Source organism: Dermacentor albipictus, chromosome 10 (genome assembly GCF_038994185.2).
Source record: "Dermacentor albipictus isolate Rhodes 1998 colony chromosome 10, USDA_Dalb.pri_finalv2, whole genome shotgun sequence".
NCBI lineage: Eukaryota > Metazoa > Arthropoda > Arachnida > Ixodida > Ixodidae > Dermacentor > Dermacentor albipictus.
This window is the reverse complement of record NC_091830.1, coordinates 29574691-29592305: the sequence shown is the minus strand read 5'-3', so window position 1 is coordinate 29592305 and position 17615 is coordinate 29574691. Positions and strand designations below refer to the sequence as shown.

Below are 17615 nucleotides of genomic sequence, written 5' to 3'. Positions count from 1 at the left end.
ACCATTTCATGCAGGAACTTAGAGCACTATCAATGTCTTAAGAAGCCAACAAACGAAGACACCAAGGACAACATAGGGGAAATTACTTGTACTTACTAATCGAATTAAAGATGATAAATTAACGGCAGTGAAAGTGGATGAAAAGAACAACTTGCCGCAGGTGGGGAACGATCCCACATCTTCGCAATACGCGTGCAATGCTCGCGTAATGCGCATACGTGTGATTGTTCCCCACCCCCGGTAAGTTGTTTTTCATCCACTTTCACTGCCGTTATAATTTCTGTAATTAAATTAGTAAGTACAAGTAATATCCCCTGTGTTGTCCTTGGTGTCCTTCTTGGCTTCTTACATGATTAATAAAAATGGGGCCCCTCGGTTAACCCCCTTTCTTCACTATCGGTGTGCCTCAAAGTTGCAGTATCAAGAAAATATCAAGGTCAGAAAATAGCACCCTCCGACAGTGGTTGCCTGCCAACGCTGGCGAGCTAGGGAACGGTCTAGCATAGGTCACCTCGGCATATATGCTGGGTGATATATCAGGTTTGTGTTCCAGTGTTTCAGGTGTTTGGGAATGTTGATGTGCACCCAAAAACGCACGTTACGCAAATTTTTTTCTGCATTCCGTCCCCTTCAAAATCCGGCCGCCATGGCGGCCGGGGATGGGACCCACGACATTTCCCCATACACATTCCTACATGCTCAGCAGCAAGAAAAGAGCCGCTGAGGTGGGCAAGTTAAAACACGTGACGAAGCTAACTTTCTGGATTAAATGGTTTAGCTTTGTGTGTAGCAAACGAATGTTTTCAGATGCAGCACAAAGCTAATGCAGCTTTCGCACATGCTGCCAGTACAGTTTCGAAGTGGATGTTGTTACGTTTCGCCTACGACGCGCGGTATAGCCGGCGCGGATGCAACGGACGCCGGGGCTTCATTCAAAGCGGCGGACATTTTGGCCCGTTCAGCGCTGCCGCGACGCCTCCCCGCCAAGCGCGTCCAGGCATGTTTCGATGCCACGTGTATTCGTGTGTGCGTGTGTGTGCATGTTGGTGCCCACGCTTGTCAAAGCGCGGCAGCCGGGGAGAGGAGCTCCCCAAGTGTGAAGCGAGGAGGTCTGACCGGCGCCGGCCCGGCTGATGCGTCACTACACTCGTCTCAACATGTCTCTCAGCTTGTCCGTGCCCCGCCGTCACGTGGCCTCATCCCGTGACGTTCCTTCTTGCCCTCAACTCCGAGAGTATAAAAGCAGCTGCCCCCGGACGCCAAGAGAGAGGCTCCGATTTCTTCCGTCGAGTAACGTGCTCTCCCGTCCCTCCACTTCGGTCGACCTGACCGGCTGCTCTTTTGCGATGCTAGAATAAACAAGTTCTGTTGGCAGTCGACTCATGCTTTGCCAGGACCTTCAGATGCTTCCAGTTGTGCCCCAGGCCGCCAGGCCAACGCTACCCTTGGGGCTTGCGACCCAATTGCAACAACTGGTGTAAGCGCTCCGATTGCGACAATGTTGATCCTCATTGGAGGGAAAAATGACAGCTTCGCTGATCTTTGATCAACAATTCTGCAACACAGCACACATACTCTAGATTCCTCTTCCTCTAATGGTTTGCAGCCAATTCAGCAGACGACTGCAAAGAGCCAATAGGTGTGAATGAAGATGAGAACAAAGACGCTTCAAAAACTTCGGAAAAAAACTCTGCAATATATTTTTTTATTCCGGCGCGACGTGCCCCCTTCAATATCAATAAATAATAAAACCGTAATCAATCTGTCAAGGCATGAACTGCAGCCACTATACAGACACATCTCGTACGTGGTGTGTGTACGCGCACAGAATACAAAAAACAAGCATGCACACAAGTCCCGTCTTGCATTACGTAGCAGTTCTGGGTGCCGGGTTTGTAAAGAAAAACGTAAACACGCTAAACCGAGAACACACGAACTTGAAGCAGCCGACTTCTTTCACACCGGGAAGATGTCTCTTCCCCATTGCCGAATGGTGAATGGTAAAACAATTATCTTGGGTACACACACTATCACGACCTAAAACCTCAGGCCAGTTTGTTTTATGTATAATCGTGACAAAATCTTCAGCAGGTTCCATTCCTCTGAACAGAGGCGACATCCACTAAACCTCAACTCAAACTTCAAGTTGTTTCAAGCATTTCATTTCAGATAGAGAACACACCACAATCGGAGTGTTCAGCGTTAGGGGCCATTACATGACCATGAGCCTGAGAAAAAAAAAATCTATCACAGGGCACTTCTTGCAGCATTGCACAGCCTAAACAATTTTCTAAATTTTCTAAGAAAAATCCCCCGGCATGCTTTCACTGAAAAAGAGCATTCCCCCCGTGTCCTCTTTCACATCAGAGGCACCATACAGAAATTGGTTTCACAAAATGGCTGAGAAGCTCTTGTAACCTTAGATGCAGTGTTATAGAGAAATAAGAGCAAATGGTCTGCTTTTAAGTTATGTGCCAATGCAGTTAAGAAAGGCTGCTTCATGATGGCTGCCCCTAAACACTTGTGCAACACGTCGCTCTCTCATGGCACGCTCCATTATTCCATTATGGAATGGGCTGACTGCAGTCTCGTCTTATTCTCCGACACATTAAACCCACATGCAGTAATGCAGTTCCCTGGCAGCTTTTTGCAGCTACACCATGAAGTTACACCCACATGGCATCAGAGCTCTACAATCACACAAGTTCAAATATTACACTAAGCCCTTAACAATGACTCGACAATCGACCTAGACTTACAACTACATCACTCATCTGCCCACTAGCCGAGTAGTAGGCAATACGACAAGGCAGTGAGACCTGAATGTTTCATTGATAAGGGAGCCAGGTTTAAACAGCTCTTGCAGATGAACCAATGGCTCGTTTGAGCTCAAATTCCATACAGAAATGGCATTTACAGGTGCATTTTGTGCAATTACGTGATTGCACTGCCTGTTTTGAAGCAAATGATCTAACTGCAAGTATATATTTTTCAGCAGAAGGAACGGTGGCGTTATGTGCCCTATGAAAACGCTTGTAGAAAAGAATGCCGAGTGGTTGCAGCCTCCTGGTGGCAAGTGGTGGCACTACTACTGCTTAATTCTGGACAAAGCAGGCACATAACGCCCAAATATACCTAAACATGATACGCAACAAAATCGTCTGTTCGGCATTGTGCCAGACGATGTGACGCTTGCTCTTTATTTTGGACGAAGCAGGCAATAACTACTGCACCCGAACTACCGTGGGATGCTATCTCTGCGCAAACTCGGTGCACGAACAATCCAGAGATTTAGCCAGTAGAGCCACTTACACGACTCCTTTGTCAAAGCAAGGATTTGATAAGAGTTGCTGACATCTAATTTCCCGGTCATAGGGGGTGGCTCTGGAGCCAACCAGGTATTCAGGCAAGGTTTGATGACCAATAGAATTGCAGAGTTATGAGTGCATCACAAGGCACATGGAACTGTTGGCTGTTATCGAAACGACCAAAACCCGACCATTCTTTTTGCACGCGTGGCAACTACACAAATGCCTTTCACCATCACCAGTACAGCACGGGAACTGCTCTTACAGAAAACATTGCAGTCATTACAAACATGCGCGGTGTTCCACCTGGGCAAATGCTTACATCGGACATGTTTTTAGAAAGCTAGTCACACTACGGCAAAAATGGCTGCTCGCCAAGGCAGCTTGTTTTGGCTGCCCACCATATCACATTCATGAAAGTTAGTACCGCAAATGCATCTCAGAAAAAAAAGAATGTTAGAAATCTAGACTAGCTAATGGGTTAAAGTGAGACCTCAGGCAACAGTGTTCTGTCCCCTTTTCACAGAACAATGCAATCGGCAACAGTGAACAATAGATGTGAATTCACTGCCGATCTCAGCAACGCTGTCGACTCCATACGCACCATGAAAGCTGATGGACTGCCTCCGAACGTCCAGCAGCCATAGACAAAACCCATGTTGAAGCTAACCTCCTGGCTGTGTTTGACAAGCAGATTTAAGAGAAATTGTAAGAAATGGTTGAAAAGGACTCCAATTCACATTCACGGTAAAAGAAAAAAGTCCAGCAGAGGAATTGCTGCACCGCACAGCGTAGCCTAAGCTATGATAAGTTCTCGATGTATCATCAGCAAGACAGAAGTTTGTAAGACAGACCACACCCTGGCAATAGAGCCATCTCAAATGAAGTTGTAGAGTGCCCAGCACAGAAAGGCAGAAGCCTAGACTATGATGGCAATTTACGATGCCTCCACCCGGAAGAGGTTATTCTGCAAAGACGTAGACTACCCTCTTGCTGGAAAAGGGTCAAGCACACTATCCAGCAAAGCAAGGGGCTAGCCCAGAGTACACAGACCATCCCTTTGCTGTGCTGGGAACCCTACAAACAATCCCAATATGGATTACCCTGTTCATTAGGTTATAAAGTGACCTGCAGTTGTTTCATTCAAAACAGGCCTAAATCATCCAGAGTGAAGTCGGCACGTGGAATGGATTGTACAATGTTGGCCACAGCACAACGCACGGCTAAAAAAATGCACTGAAAGCTGGACGGTGCAAAAAAACAGCTGCTTTTGTGAGAATGAACCTTCAGTACAGCACTGAATATTTCCTTTTCTTAGTACTTTTTCTGTACTGCAGCGGGCAAATGAACTTGCACTAGGGATAGAAACACCAAAAGAAAAAAAAAACAGAACAAGGGTAAACCATTTCAAATTTTGTCATGTTACAAAAGCAAAGCTCAATCCTGCATCTTCACATGCCCGGAACAGACAAGACCTTATCGACAGGGTAATGCAGGCTGCAGAAGCTATCGCAACACATCAATAAATCATAAAAAAAGGCGGGAAACAACAGAGACAAAATGAAAAAGAATTTGTGGTGACGAAAATGGCTTATTGAATGAACATGCTGCCGCATAAAACCACAAACACGTACAACCAGAGATTTGCCTAATTTAGGTCTTTGCATGGACGCACGAACAGGATTCCTGCTTAACTGCATTATAAGCAACTGTCACATGCTCATTTTTAGACCGTTCAAATCCAATAAAGTCCACGAGTCCCATTGGCACCCTGCTGTGAGCTCGCACAAAGAAGCCAGTAAGGCTGAAGTATTTCAGTGGTCTTTGGTTACAATGACCACTGAAATCGAGATTGTGGTGGTATGAGGCACAGCCTAAGCACTCCAGGACCTTAGTAAAATGGTCATGCATCATGATCATGCACTGCTAATGTTGTGATACCACATTAAAGTTGACTGTTGGCTTGATGCAGTTCCAGAACAGTCAAATCTATATGTAGCGTCCTCCGTACGCTTTTAGGTATGACCCAAACTGATGTTTATGGCCACAGTTACATGCATTTAGTTATGAAATACTCAACTAATAAAACCAGGTGATGAAGTAGTTAAAATGGACTTTATACCTAGTGACCACACTTCAACATTAATTTGAAAGACTATGCATATATGAACTGTGCTGTAGAACTAGAATATCTGTTTTTGGTCAACCTAAAATGAAGTGCGCCTTATGTGACATATCTGGTGCATCAGACTGTCAGCTTTAGCACATTGATAAGGAAACGAAACTACTTTAAAACGACAGTAAAACAAAAAGAATGCGCTGGTATACAGTGTTCAGTAAAACACTGCTTCACAACCAGGACAAAAGTAGTCTGACTGACTACTCAGGAAATCACTTGCAAAATGCTGATGCTGAAGAGTTTCAAATAAGCTTTGAAATTCCGATGCTTTTTTTGAATATTGATGCTCTCACACGAACTCCTGTTTCGATACCTGGCATGGACAACTGCGACGACCTATTTTGATGAGCGTGTTTAGTTACGTTCGGCTTACAAATGCCTTCGAAGAAAAAAAAAGAAATAAAAAGACAACTGTAAGAAAACTGCTTTATAGCTTTAATAACTTTCTATATGGAAACTCTTCACCCCATCACAATTTACCCATAGTGACATGTCGACCTACATGGCGGCGTACAAATACAGCCCTGCATCAGAAGCCGAATGGGGGGGCCGCTGCTGAGATCTGAAATCTTGCAAGACAGTTTGCTGTACCTGAGAGGTTGTGAGGAGGGGGAGGGGTATTGGAGTACGTAGTCGACCTCATCACTTTCTGAATAAACCTGCCAGCATAGATGCAGCTGATTGGCTAGAGCAGCTAATAAAAGCATTCGAAAAAAAAAAAACGTAGAAAGGGTGTCAAAACTGCTGAGGAAGTGGCTGAAGTCTCCTTTCAGGGCTGCAGATATATGTATATAAAAATTAAAAAAGAAAAGAAATAGATGCAGCTAAAGAAAGGAGGTTGACAGTAGGAGGCATGTTAAGATGTGGACACGTTTCGGGTGCACGCTTCCGAGCTTCTCCTCGATATTTCTTTGACACGAAAGAGATGACAGTTTCTGCACTGGGACGCACGTTTCCGTTGTTGACAAGGAGAGAGAAGTCGCCGGCGTCAGTTTGGAGCCGGCGAGACGGTCCCCTCTGCTGTCGTCGCCGTCTTCACTGCGCGGCACTGCACTCGTCCTGCCGCGCATAGTCACAGACACTCGGTCGATCACTACGGTCCTCTTTGAAGAAAAATACCACTAGGCAGCAGTGTCGTGATCCTGGGTAGCCTGCAAATGAAAGCACGAGCAAAGGAACTTGATGAGATACCCGTTCACCCCATGCAGTCCTTCACAGTCACTGACACTTTCTCGGACTCGTACGGGACAGCAGAAACTCCAAGTAACTGGACAGCCTGAAAAAAAAATGTCGATGCTAAAATCCAATCTTTTTTTTTCGAGGCCAGTAGTACAAAAGATATCATTTGCAGAATTTAGTCAAGCGTCGCGTTTTGTTTAGAGAATCTATGGTTAAAATATTGTGATGGTTGAAGTCGTGTTCCGTGTGTCTCATGTCACATGATGTGCACTGTTGTGAAGTGCAGATAAATCGCACGTGCTGCCTTGACTGCATGACGCTATCAGTGTGGGCTGCTTTGCGCAAAAGGAGTTTTGGGACTTTCTGCTCGAGCAAGAGCCTTTCTGTCTTTTGTGGCTTCAGTTAGGCAATATGAACCTTACCAGTAACCATGAACATGAGTGTACTAATGCATTTGTGCCTATGGCTTTAATCAAACGCGGCTTTAATCAAATCCATCAAAATGCGGCCGCTATGGCCGGGATTCGATCCCGCGACCTCGTGCTCAGCAGCCCAACACCATAGCCACTGAGCAACTGCGGCAGGTGCGCCAAACAGTGATCAAATCTGGATGGCGCCTCTGCCAATGTTTCGACAAAGGGGTTTACCTTCGTCAAGGAAACAAAAACAAGTCCAAAAGAAGACCAAATTCCCCTTGCCGAAACAATGGCTCCAAGCTAAGGCTTCCTTTGGTCGGCCGCTTGTGATCTACCATTGGTTGTGCACGAGAAAGTGCCAACACGCCGACAGATGTTTTTTTTTTTAGTTATCACTACTTCAGCATGCCTTGCAGCTATGGCTGCACCGTATCGTAGCATACCGGCAAGGTGACATGCAAATCGCACTCACTGCTTGCTCAGTCCAGGTCGATAGGCACAGAGTGAAGGCTGGGTTTGATGTCCGAGGACAGCGCGCTGCTGTCGTTGGGTGGGCTGCCCATGTAGATCTTGAGCGCACGCTCTTTCCTCGGGGACGGGACGGCCTTGACGCCCTTGGGAGCCCTGCAGACATGTTTCGTCCGTGCTCGTAGGCCTGCTCCAAACTTGCAAGGCCCCCGATTCTACCCTCCCGGTAGCATTTACACTTCCAGTCCCTCGACAATCAGCTGGTACTGGGAAAATTAAACAGGGCAAAAACGCACCTGACATTTTCTCGACTGGAGATTTCTTGCTTCTCCTCCTCTGTTAGCTCCTTGAGAGTTTCCGTTCGGTCGCTGCATGAAATGTGCAGAGGCATGAGTCACTGGCAGAGTATGTTGCAAAGTCAAATTATATATACAGTCAATGGACAGTGCAGGAGTCCACATTTCCCCATCTGCTCTATTTCAAGAAATCAGACACCTTCAGGTGCTTTTTCCTGTGTGGAATTCGAAAGGAACTCATATGTTCCTGTGTTTCCTGTGTGCTCTTGAGCTCGTGTGCAGTATGTTCAATTCTGCCCGGCATGAGAAAATTTAAACGGTTTTCTAATGGTACGTTTGGCTGGTCGAAATGAAACGAGGCTCCTTTCCCGCGCTTCCCGCTGTACACGCAGCGCCCTCTGGCGGCGGTGCCGTAAAGTCGTGCAATGTCCGCCGAGCATCGGAGAAATTAAAGGGATCTCCTGTCATTGTAGAGCAGCACATCACCAATGGCAATTACCTAGTTACCCAAGTTGCCTCAATGACGTTCATTGAAGAATAGCGCACACCTCTTAAGTTGGTACCAAAGGAGTTCAATGAGAGCTGCACAGATTGAGTGGCGCATGCAAAGTGTTACAAGTCAGCATAAAAGAAATTAATTGAAGAGCGGTACATACCCAGTACCCCATACTTTGTCCTGCATTCCTAGTCGTCCATGTTGGCATCAGTTTCATTGAACAGTGGCATCTAGGCACACAGTGCCGCATACCGAGTGACCCATATTGGTTGTGAACTCTGTTTTCCTTGGCACAGCAGCCTGACACGCTACCCATTCCACCATGGACCACTCAGAGATAGTCAACCCCCGGAAAGTGTGTAAAGTACCACAAGAATGCTAAGTGCATTAAAAACCCATGCCCCATAATCTCCCCATATTAATCTGGCCAATCACATTATTGTGGCTTCATTTGGAAATGCTCAAGATTTTAGTGGGGTCCCATATGATGACACACGATTACAGGATGTGGGGTGTATGTTTTATTAAGTAAAATATGTATTGACAGCAACAGAAACATCAAAATTTCAACACCAAGCTCTATCTTTACATCACATATTCACAAAAATCCACACACTAGCAAGGATCATGTCCTGCACAAACATATCAAGAGCATTGACCTCTCATATAGCAAGTATGTTTATCCCTGCTCTCACTGCAATCTGGCTCACAATGCCTCCAGCCCTGAACACATCTAGAAAATGAGTACCAATACAAGAAAATGAGTACCAGTACTAGAAGAAGAGTACCAGTACTAGAAGAAGAGTACCAGTACTAGAAGAAGAGTACCAGTACTAGAAGAAGAGTACCAGTACTAGAAGAAGAGTACCAGTGCTAGAAGAAGAGTACCAGTGCTAGAAGAGTACCAGTACTAGAAAAGAGTACCAGTACTAGAAAAGAGTACCAGCAAGTGTAGTGTCGAGTGCTTACCGGTAGAGCACCACGAGGCCGTCCTCGCCTATGTACAGTGGCCAAGAGATGAGGGAAGGCGCTGAACAGTGCCACTCTACCTCTGTGTGCACAGTCAGCGATGACACCGGGCATGGGAACTGACCAGGGCACTGTATTCCCCCAGAAAGAAAGGAGACCATACATATCCCAAACACATGCGACATGCGACATGAAACCTGCAAACACGAACTGATCCAAGCAGTCAAAGGCATTCGCAAAGGCCATTGCGCAAAAAAAGCACAGAAATGCCCTCATCGACTTGTTGGCTGACAAGTGGTCAGGCAAATGTTTAAAGCATTATCAGGATGATCACATTGGTCAGTTGTCTGGTCAACTGAACATGTGGCTTTCATTACAATGTGTACACGTGCAACCAATGCAGGCTATGTATGTTGAGTATTATTGAAGTTCCGGGTCTGGTCCTATGAAGCACAATTCCTGGGGAGTAATCAAAGTTGTTGGTTTCTCATGGCCATCAAAAATGTCCGAAGTATTTGGTGCCACCCAAAGAGCGGTGGCTGGCTGGATGGTGGCAGTGATAATGACAGGATCACACAATGGCATTACAAATGCGACAATGATACAATGACAAGGACTGCATAACAGCCCATACACTGCAGACTCAGGATTGAATTTTAGCTGGGGGTTCCTAGAGAACAGAACGTCATAATGAAAACGATCATGAGGCCTGTAACAGATGCCTCGAAATCTTAGGAAAGTACAGTCAAAAGCTATCAATAAAAATTAAGCATGATACCTGGTTACTCACCTTAGCAATTTCAATGACCGATGGGTCCAGGCCACTCAGCTCGGACAGCTGCAAAAATTTCAGATAAATACAAATGAATCTAAAATGAAGAATATGAAAATATTACAAAGCAAACGTATATAAAAACTGTGGCTTCATGATAAGAAAGGTTCTTAAAATGAAAACCAACTCACTTGAACAAGATGCAAGAAGATAGAACAACTGGCCCAACAACGTATTTTCTACAAGATAGCTTTGCTTTCCTAGCAGCTTTTTGTACATGGCCATCACTGGTCGGTGTAAGTTTACTGGCAAGCCATTTGCAAGCAATGGGTATTTAGGTGCCATTACGTACAAACAAAAACACAAGCAATTATCAAGCAGAACACCTGTTACAAGTAATACAGCAGACGTTCAGTAATTTGACTTCATTTAATTATGTTTTTCAGTTAATTTGATCCCAACCGAATGCCCTGGCCTGTGAACTTCTTTAGGCCCAAACTTTCATTATTTTGTTCCTAAAATTGGCCTTTGCTGCATAACTTGAACTTGACCAGTCAGAACGCACATTATAAGCATCTGCCTTAGCAAAGCTTAGCAGACAGTTAATGCACTGAACACATCAAAAGAAAGAATATCCCGTCGAAAGCGCCCATTTTTTACCTGCCCCATGAGGATTTTGAAGCAACAACCATCAATGTCTGATTATGGTATTTACCTGATTCTAACACGAGTCTTTTTTTTTTCAAGAAAATTAGGCCAAAAATTACCTGCCCAGTGCAATCGGATACGAAACCGAATCTGCGTTCGTGGCGTTCATATGCTTTACTGTGTAACATGACTGTATTACGGCAAAGCTGACTAAATTACCATGTGATGAAATTGACTTCAGGAAGCCAGTTGCTACTGCACAACACATATTCGAGCCTTGCCCATTTTTCTTGCTAAGAAATGGGGTGCGTGTTTGATTTCTACGTTGTTTAGGAGCTTTAATGTCATTTCTATGTTAGTTTTTTTAACTCGGACAGAAAGAAAGCGGGTGCGTGTTTAATCTGGGAACATATTAGACTAGAATTGGACGAATACTGCCAAATCAATCAGTGGTGTGTTTTGTTATTTCTTCTGTTGATCCTGTCAGGGTCGACTTACCAGAAGTCTACTAACCTGAGAGCACCATCTTGCACTGGTACTTATCCGATCGCCAAAAATAGTGTGGGCCCCAAAGGAAGTGCAGAAGCCAAAATCGCGCTGCTATCACGCAACGTGGCAGGAGCGCAATTGAAAGAATGCATGCTAGTTAGCCCTAACTAGCTCGCATTCTGTTTGTCCACCATTATAGTGTTCAAATATGTGAAAACAATCACTAGCCCTGATCTGTACACTTGTACAATGAATGTCAAATACAATGGACAAAATTTTGCCGATTGCACTTTGGGTTATGGTTGACTCAATATATGATGCAACCGAGAAAATTTGCCTAGCTTTTCTGAAAAGCCAGGCCAGCTATCAGCTTTGTGGTGGATGAAGTGCTTTTAATGTCTGCGTAGTGCACAGACTTTACTTCTGTGGATGTCCGTAGTCTGCATGCTACTGAGTGCAAGCCTCGTGCTCACACCATTCACACTAATAATCATCAAACTTTCTGAACAAGCTGATTGCAGCATGATCTTGCTTCACTACAATAGACACCAGCTACTGAGGCAGTCTCCAGCTGCTTGAGGAACCAATGAAAAATGAATTAGTCGATTGAATGATTGATTGGTTGGTTAACAGGTTTAACGTCCCAGTGCATTACTGGGGCAATGAGATACAGCATTGTAAAGGGCTCTGGATGAACTTTGACCAGCTGGTGTCTTAAAATGCATTTAGATCTCTTAGATCTGAAAACACGAGCATTTTGACATTCTCGCTCCAACTGAAATGTGGCCACGGTGGCGTCGAGTCGAATCAACCAGGGCTGCTACGTGAATGCGCATTCTTTCAAAGAGAAAAAAAGCTGCACGCACCGCGTCCTTGAGTGCTCCGACAGTGCGCTCATTAAGAACCACTTCCTCCAGGGGGTCAAAGGTGAAGGTGGAAGGCCGCCAGCGGCGTACAAACAGCACCAGGCTGTTCGCAGACACAACCTTTTCGGGCCCTGCATTTCAGGAGCAGATACACCACAGAAAGACTAAGTTTAGCCTCACTGCTGTGAAAGCTCAAGGTAGCTGCAGTGTTTAGTATAGGTCCAAGCAAGACGAAGTTAAGCATTCATGACAGGAATCCTCTGTATGCCTGGTCACACACACACACACACACACACACACACACACACACTCACACACACACACACACACACACACAAAACAACAACAAAGCAATGTAAACCACTTACAGTTCAGACCCTTAATAGTGTAGCTGTTTACAGTGCAGGACTGGATATTATGTGGTCTCTTATGACTCCCATCTTCCCACAGAACTCAGTATATGCATACCGCTTAAGTGCAGCTGCACGAGACAAAATATCAGTTATAATGTAGTAGCCAGAAAAGCCGACAGAGAAGCGAGACAGCGAGTGCGCTTCTGAACTAGGTATGCCGTCTGGGGAGAGAGTGACCAGGGTGATGTGGAGAAGAGGCGGGGCGAGCAAACAAGAGGGGAAAAAAAAAAAAAAGAAACCCGCAGCAGCAGTGTGTTGGCTCAGCTGGGGTGTGCGGGGGTTTGCCTAGATGATGAAGAAGCCTTTTGCTCCGATTGTTTGTTAGCGATACCTGGTCTGCACAGAACATGCCCACATGTTGCTCTTTGGTGGTTGAGCTAGTGTGCGGAATGTAAATATGAATTGCTGACAGATTTTATCATACATAGACAGGGTCGCAAGAATGTCTGATTGATCAGGCAAGCCAGAAAAATGAATTTTGACGTTAGAATTGATACTACAGCACCATGAAAATGTTGGTGAAGGCCACAAGTGCATTTCGCATTCGCACGTGACGATGCGAGACACTGCGAAGTGCAGATATCCTGCGTGTGACCTTGACTCCATGAACGCTGTTTGAACTGTGTTCCAAGAATGAATTCTGGGGTTTTAGGTGCCAAAACTACGATTTGCATATGAGGCATGTCGTAGTCAGGGGCTCCAGATTAATTTTGACCACCGGAAAACCTTTCACGTGCCCCCAATGCACGGGACAGGGGCATTTTTGAATTTTGCCCCCATTGAAATGCAGCCGCTGCAGCTGTGATTTGACCCTGCGAGTTTGTGCTTAGTAGCGCAAAACACTATATTTGCTAAGCCACCATGGTAGGTAACTGCGTTCCACAAATTTACCAGTTCAGAACGTTGTCCCCGCATGAGCTGTCGTCGTTACTACCAGTAGGAGTAGATACAAACTTTTCTGTAAGTGTTCATGGTAGTTGCCGGCTGATCACCTGCGAGCGCCACATCATGCGTGCCGCTACTAGTTCGGCCTGTGCGCATGATCTTGTGCCACATCTCCGTGCAGTTTGTCTACGGGTACGAACATATGCCAAGGGCGAGCTTTTCATGACGGCATGCAGCCCGACACCCCCGCCAGCTATGTCAAACCAACGCCGTCTCGTTGGGAATCGGCGGCCAAAGTTGCGGCTTTGTGCCGAGTCAACTAAATGTTTCACGGTTGCTGCACGACAATTAGGAAGCGGAGGAATCCTCTCGCCAACGAAAGTGAGGTTCATCCCGGTCGTGTGCTTTGATTCCTGGACGTATACAGCTGCTTGGCCTGCATGCTTTGCACGTGCATAGCAATTGAGAAAGGTTGTTTTGTTTATAGTATGGCACTGCTTTAGTGAGAAAATTCATGACTCCAGCAAGTTATGTTTGTGTGATTCGGCACTGGATGCTTTGGTTTACGTGGCCACCAGTGTTTCTGGTGCTGTGCTCAGCTCGCTGTCTGCGCAGAGTGCCAGGAACACTCTCGGCCGTGCATTTCGACAAGTCTGACTGGCTAACAATTGGAAGTGTTACAGTAAAACTTCTTTATTTCTACCCTCATTAGTCTGGAAAATCAGATGATTCGGACTTGTCCTATGATCCCGGCAGGCGTGTGCATTATATCACACAATAAAACTTGTTAATTCGGAAGCATTCGGCCACGCATTTTTTTTGGACAACTCTCAAAGCTCGGCGAGTGCGGAATGCCGCAAAGTTGGGTCGCAAAAGAGCGAAAATGGCATTATCATCTATCGCAATGATGTGGTGGAGTCCGCATAAAGTACTACCGTCCATTCATAAATGGCGCAAAGATTGGCAAATGCTAATTAACATGCAGAAAGCTGCAGTGCTCACATTAACATGGAAAAAAAAAGAAAATTGATTAGTGCTGTGCAATTAATAACAACATGATTTCAAGGGTTTACAAGCACAAATATTTGGGTACAGCACTTTCACACGATCTCAGGCTTGAAACTTGCGTAGGCAACATCACGTCATCTGCATTAAAAAAGCCAGTTTTTTTTTTTCTTAGACGTTCCATACTGCCTAAAATGAAACTACTAGCCTCTACTTCACTGGTTTGACCAACCCTAGAACATTCCACAATTGCTTGGTTTCCTTACAATAAAGCTTTTATCAGAACTAGAAGCTGTTCAACTTAAGGCAATCAGGTTTGCATTTAACAAATTCACACAAACTGATTCACCCACAAAAATGACAAAGCCAGTCATCTAACTATTGAAAACAGAGTGAAACTAGCAAGACAGAAGTTCTTGCTCCAATGTTTAAGAGATGAGATTAAAATTGACACATATAAGTTCATTTTTTTAACCATGACAAGACTACCAAACCAACTCGACACAAGCATTCCCTAACACTGGACAAACTCTCAGTCAAACTGCTTTAAATATTCACATTTTCCACTTGTGCTTAGAGAACGGAATAAATTACACTAAGAAATCACTAACACTGAGTCATTAAACGGTTTTGTACCCTTAGTAAAAAAAGCACTGCTTACATCTCAGTTACAATAACTGCTATTACCATTTTTTTCCCCTTTAGCATGTTATCTTTGTTAACCGGGCTGTAACACTAATGCTTGCGCAAAGTATCTGCTATACAGATGGCGATTTTATTTATTCGGAATTTTCTTCGTTTCTTAGTTTCTTCCAGTGTATACACATCGCATTCATGATTGCATAAGTACTACATAGTTATGATGTTTTAGTTTGATTCTATAATGTGAAAGTATCACGTGGACATACTTAGGGTACTACATCTTGTTAACTGATGTTACAATGCTTATGTTACAAGGTTTTCGAACTGCGTTATGCTACTCTTGAACACTGTATTATGAATTCGCCTGTTTCTGTTCATGACTTGGCGCTGTACTTAATTCTGCGTCCCACCTGCTGGTATCTCGGAAGAGACTGGGAGTATTGTACGTAAAATAAAAATGAATGCTTGTCGGCCTCCGCCCTGCATTTCTACAAAACCAGAGATTGTGTGGGAAGTTGACCGCATTCCATGCCTACAGGAACAGCTCAAAGTGAACATACAATCCACTGAAATCTGGCCACCTCTATAAAGAGCTAAGAAAAGCAAGCTAACAAGAAGAAAGGTCAGCTCACCCTGAAGCACCTCAAGGAATACTTTGTGTGAGAGAAACATAGAGGCATCGCTGTCTATCCGGTCCGAGTCGAGGTACACGGAGCCCGGGTTGCCAGAGATCTTTTTCCTGAGTCGACACCTGCAAGCACAACAGGCAAAGAAGGCACTCCTCATAATTCCACCCCTGTACATCAAGGTGTAAATACTTTATACATACATTAAGCACACCAAACTACAATTGCCTTATGGCTGAACCCCATGAGTGCAATTTTGTGCGCGACAGCGACGAGCGACGGATATAGCCGTCGCTTATACAGATCGCTCAGTCTTGTCACACGATCTCTCGGTTCTGCAAATCTAGAGTTCGTCGCTTGTCGCCCGGAAGCGCTATGAGCGACTAGCCAATAGCACGAAGCCGGAACTGGATGTACATCACTCAAGTACTACCGATTGTGGCATGGAATGAGCAAACGATCGAATTTTTATAGTGCAAGGATAAGAACCTACTGGAAGACCTTCAGAAATATTTTACGCTGATTTTTACGGCAAAACACATAATTTTAAGTTAATAAAGCACGCGGCACGCTAGTTTTGGCTCCTATATTGCTGCCCTCATACCAGCAACACTGGGGAGACGTCACTCGAAGTCATCGCTCGCATGGGGTACGACTTGCAGGTGACGAGTGAACGTGAGAGCCATCTCCACCGTGTCGCTTGTCGCTGTGGCGTGCAAGATCGCCGGCATGGGGTTTATACTTTAAGCATTTGTTGGGTGTTTTAGTTCGTTGCACTTGCAAGCATCAGTTTCAATACTCCCTGACCAGCGGCACAGGCTAAACAGTTTCATCACCTGTTCAGGGGAATGTCCCGACCACAGCGCTCGCGGATCTTGTGCAGAATCTCTTGCTTTATCTGCAGCACTGTCGTGCCTTGCGTGAAGATCCAGTCTAGAAGAAACTTGCTTGGCTTCACATGAGAGAGGGGGGAGGTGAGAAGGAAAAGCAGAAGATGAGTTACATGCTGAAATAAGAAAAGGTGTGTAGATTGCACACAGCAAATGCCAGGAACGCTGTGGTCAATACTCAGATGCATCTGGAGGTTCATACATCCTGCCTCAAACAATTCACATACAGTAAAACCTCGTTAAACCGTACCCGCTTAAACAGTAGTTTCGGTTTAAAAGTAGTAAAGTCAATTCCCCGACTCAGCGGCCATTGAACATAATGTATTTTGTAACCGCATAAACCGTACCAGCTTATTGCGTACGCATTGGTTAAAACGTAGTGTTTCCACTTTTCGTCGCGCAAACACGGCGGTGCGTCGTCTCCATCGGGTGGCCCGGCAGAACAACAAGCCTCAGAGATCGGTACAACGGCCTCCAAGCGCCCTGTGCGTTTGCACGTGAAGCCGCATCAATATCAACATCATTGCGACGCCGCATGGACGCAGTGCGAGAGAGCGTTGTGGCGTCGTGCAAGCGAGGACTCGCGTCATGCCGAAGCTAGGATAAAAAAGACGCCGGGTGCTCAGCATAGAAGAAAAATTAAACATCATCCGTGTTACCGAACGTGACACGAAGAAGTCGGCGCTGGCCCGCGACATGGATCTGCTGTTCACTACAGTGTGTGGCATTCGGAATGCGAAGTTGCTCGGCAGCGCTGATGCGACCGCGAAGAGATATGTCGGCTACTAGGTTCGACTTTTCACCATCGTTGCCGCTGTCGTTGCCGAAGTGTCAAGTAGCGACAGTGATGAGGACGACACGGAAAGCGACAGCACGGGCTATTCAGGCCCGACAGTGGCAGGAGCTGCGCGTTACGTCAGCCTCATGAATGCGATCGTCGCAAGGAGAACAGGGGCGCGATAACGTAACTATTCCAAACGAAAAGTTTTCCGAACTCCGGCACCCTGCAATGAAAAAGGCGCCCCGGGACTTATGCAGCACTACTGCGCGCGTGCACGGAGAATACGT

At 45.5% G+C, this 17615-nt stretch overlaps 1 protein-coding gene across 3 annotated transcripts in view; it reads right to left on the bottom strand.

Annotated features, from left to right (window-relative positions):
- Positions 1-1676: 1676 nt before the first annotated feature.
- The window catches only part of LOC139050472 (ubiquitin carboxyl-terminal hydrolase 47-like), a 75155-nt gene continuing 59216 nt past the window's right edge, over positions 1677-17615 (bottom strand). For all 3 annotated transcript variants that reach the window (XM_070526899.1, XM_070526900.1, XM_070526901.1), the window contains 8 exons: positions 16494-16609; positions 15664-15782; positions 12087-12217; positions 10102-10149; positions 9312-9442; positions 7847-7918; positions 7555-7706; positions 1677-6638 (listed from right to left, as the gene is read on the bottom strand). In XM_070526899.1, coding sequence (XP_070383000.1) covers positions 7562-7706; positions 7847-7918; positions 9312-9442; positions 10102-10149; positions 12087-12217; positions 15664-15782; positions 16494-16609 — 762 coding nt within the window. In that variant the 3' untranslated portion in view covers positions 1677-6638; positions 7555-7561. The remainder of the gene's footprint in view (positions 6639-7554; positions 7707-7846; positions 7919-9311; positions 9443-10101; positions 10150-12086; positions 12218-15663; positions 15783-16493; positions 16610-17615) is intronic.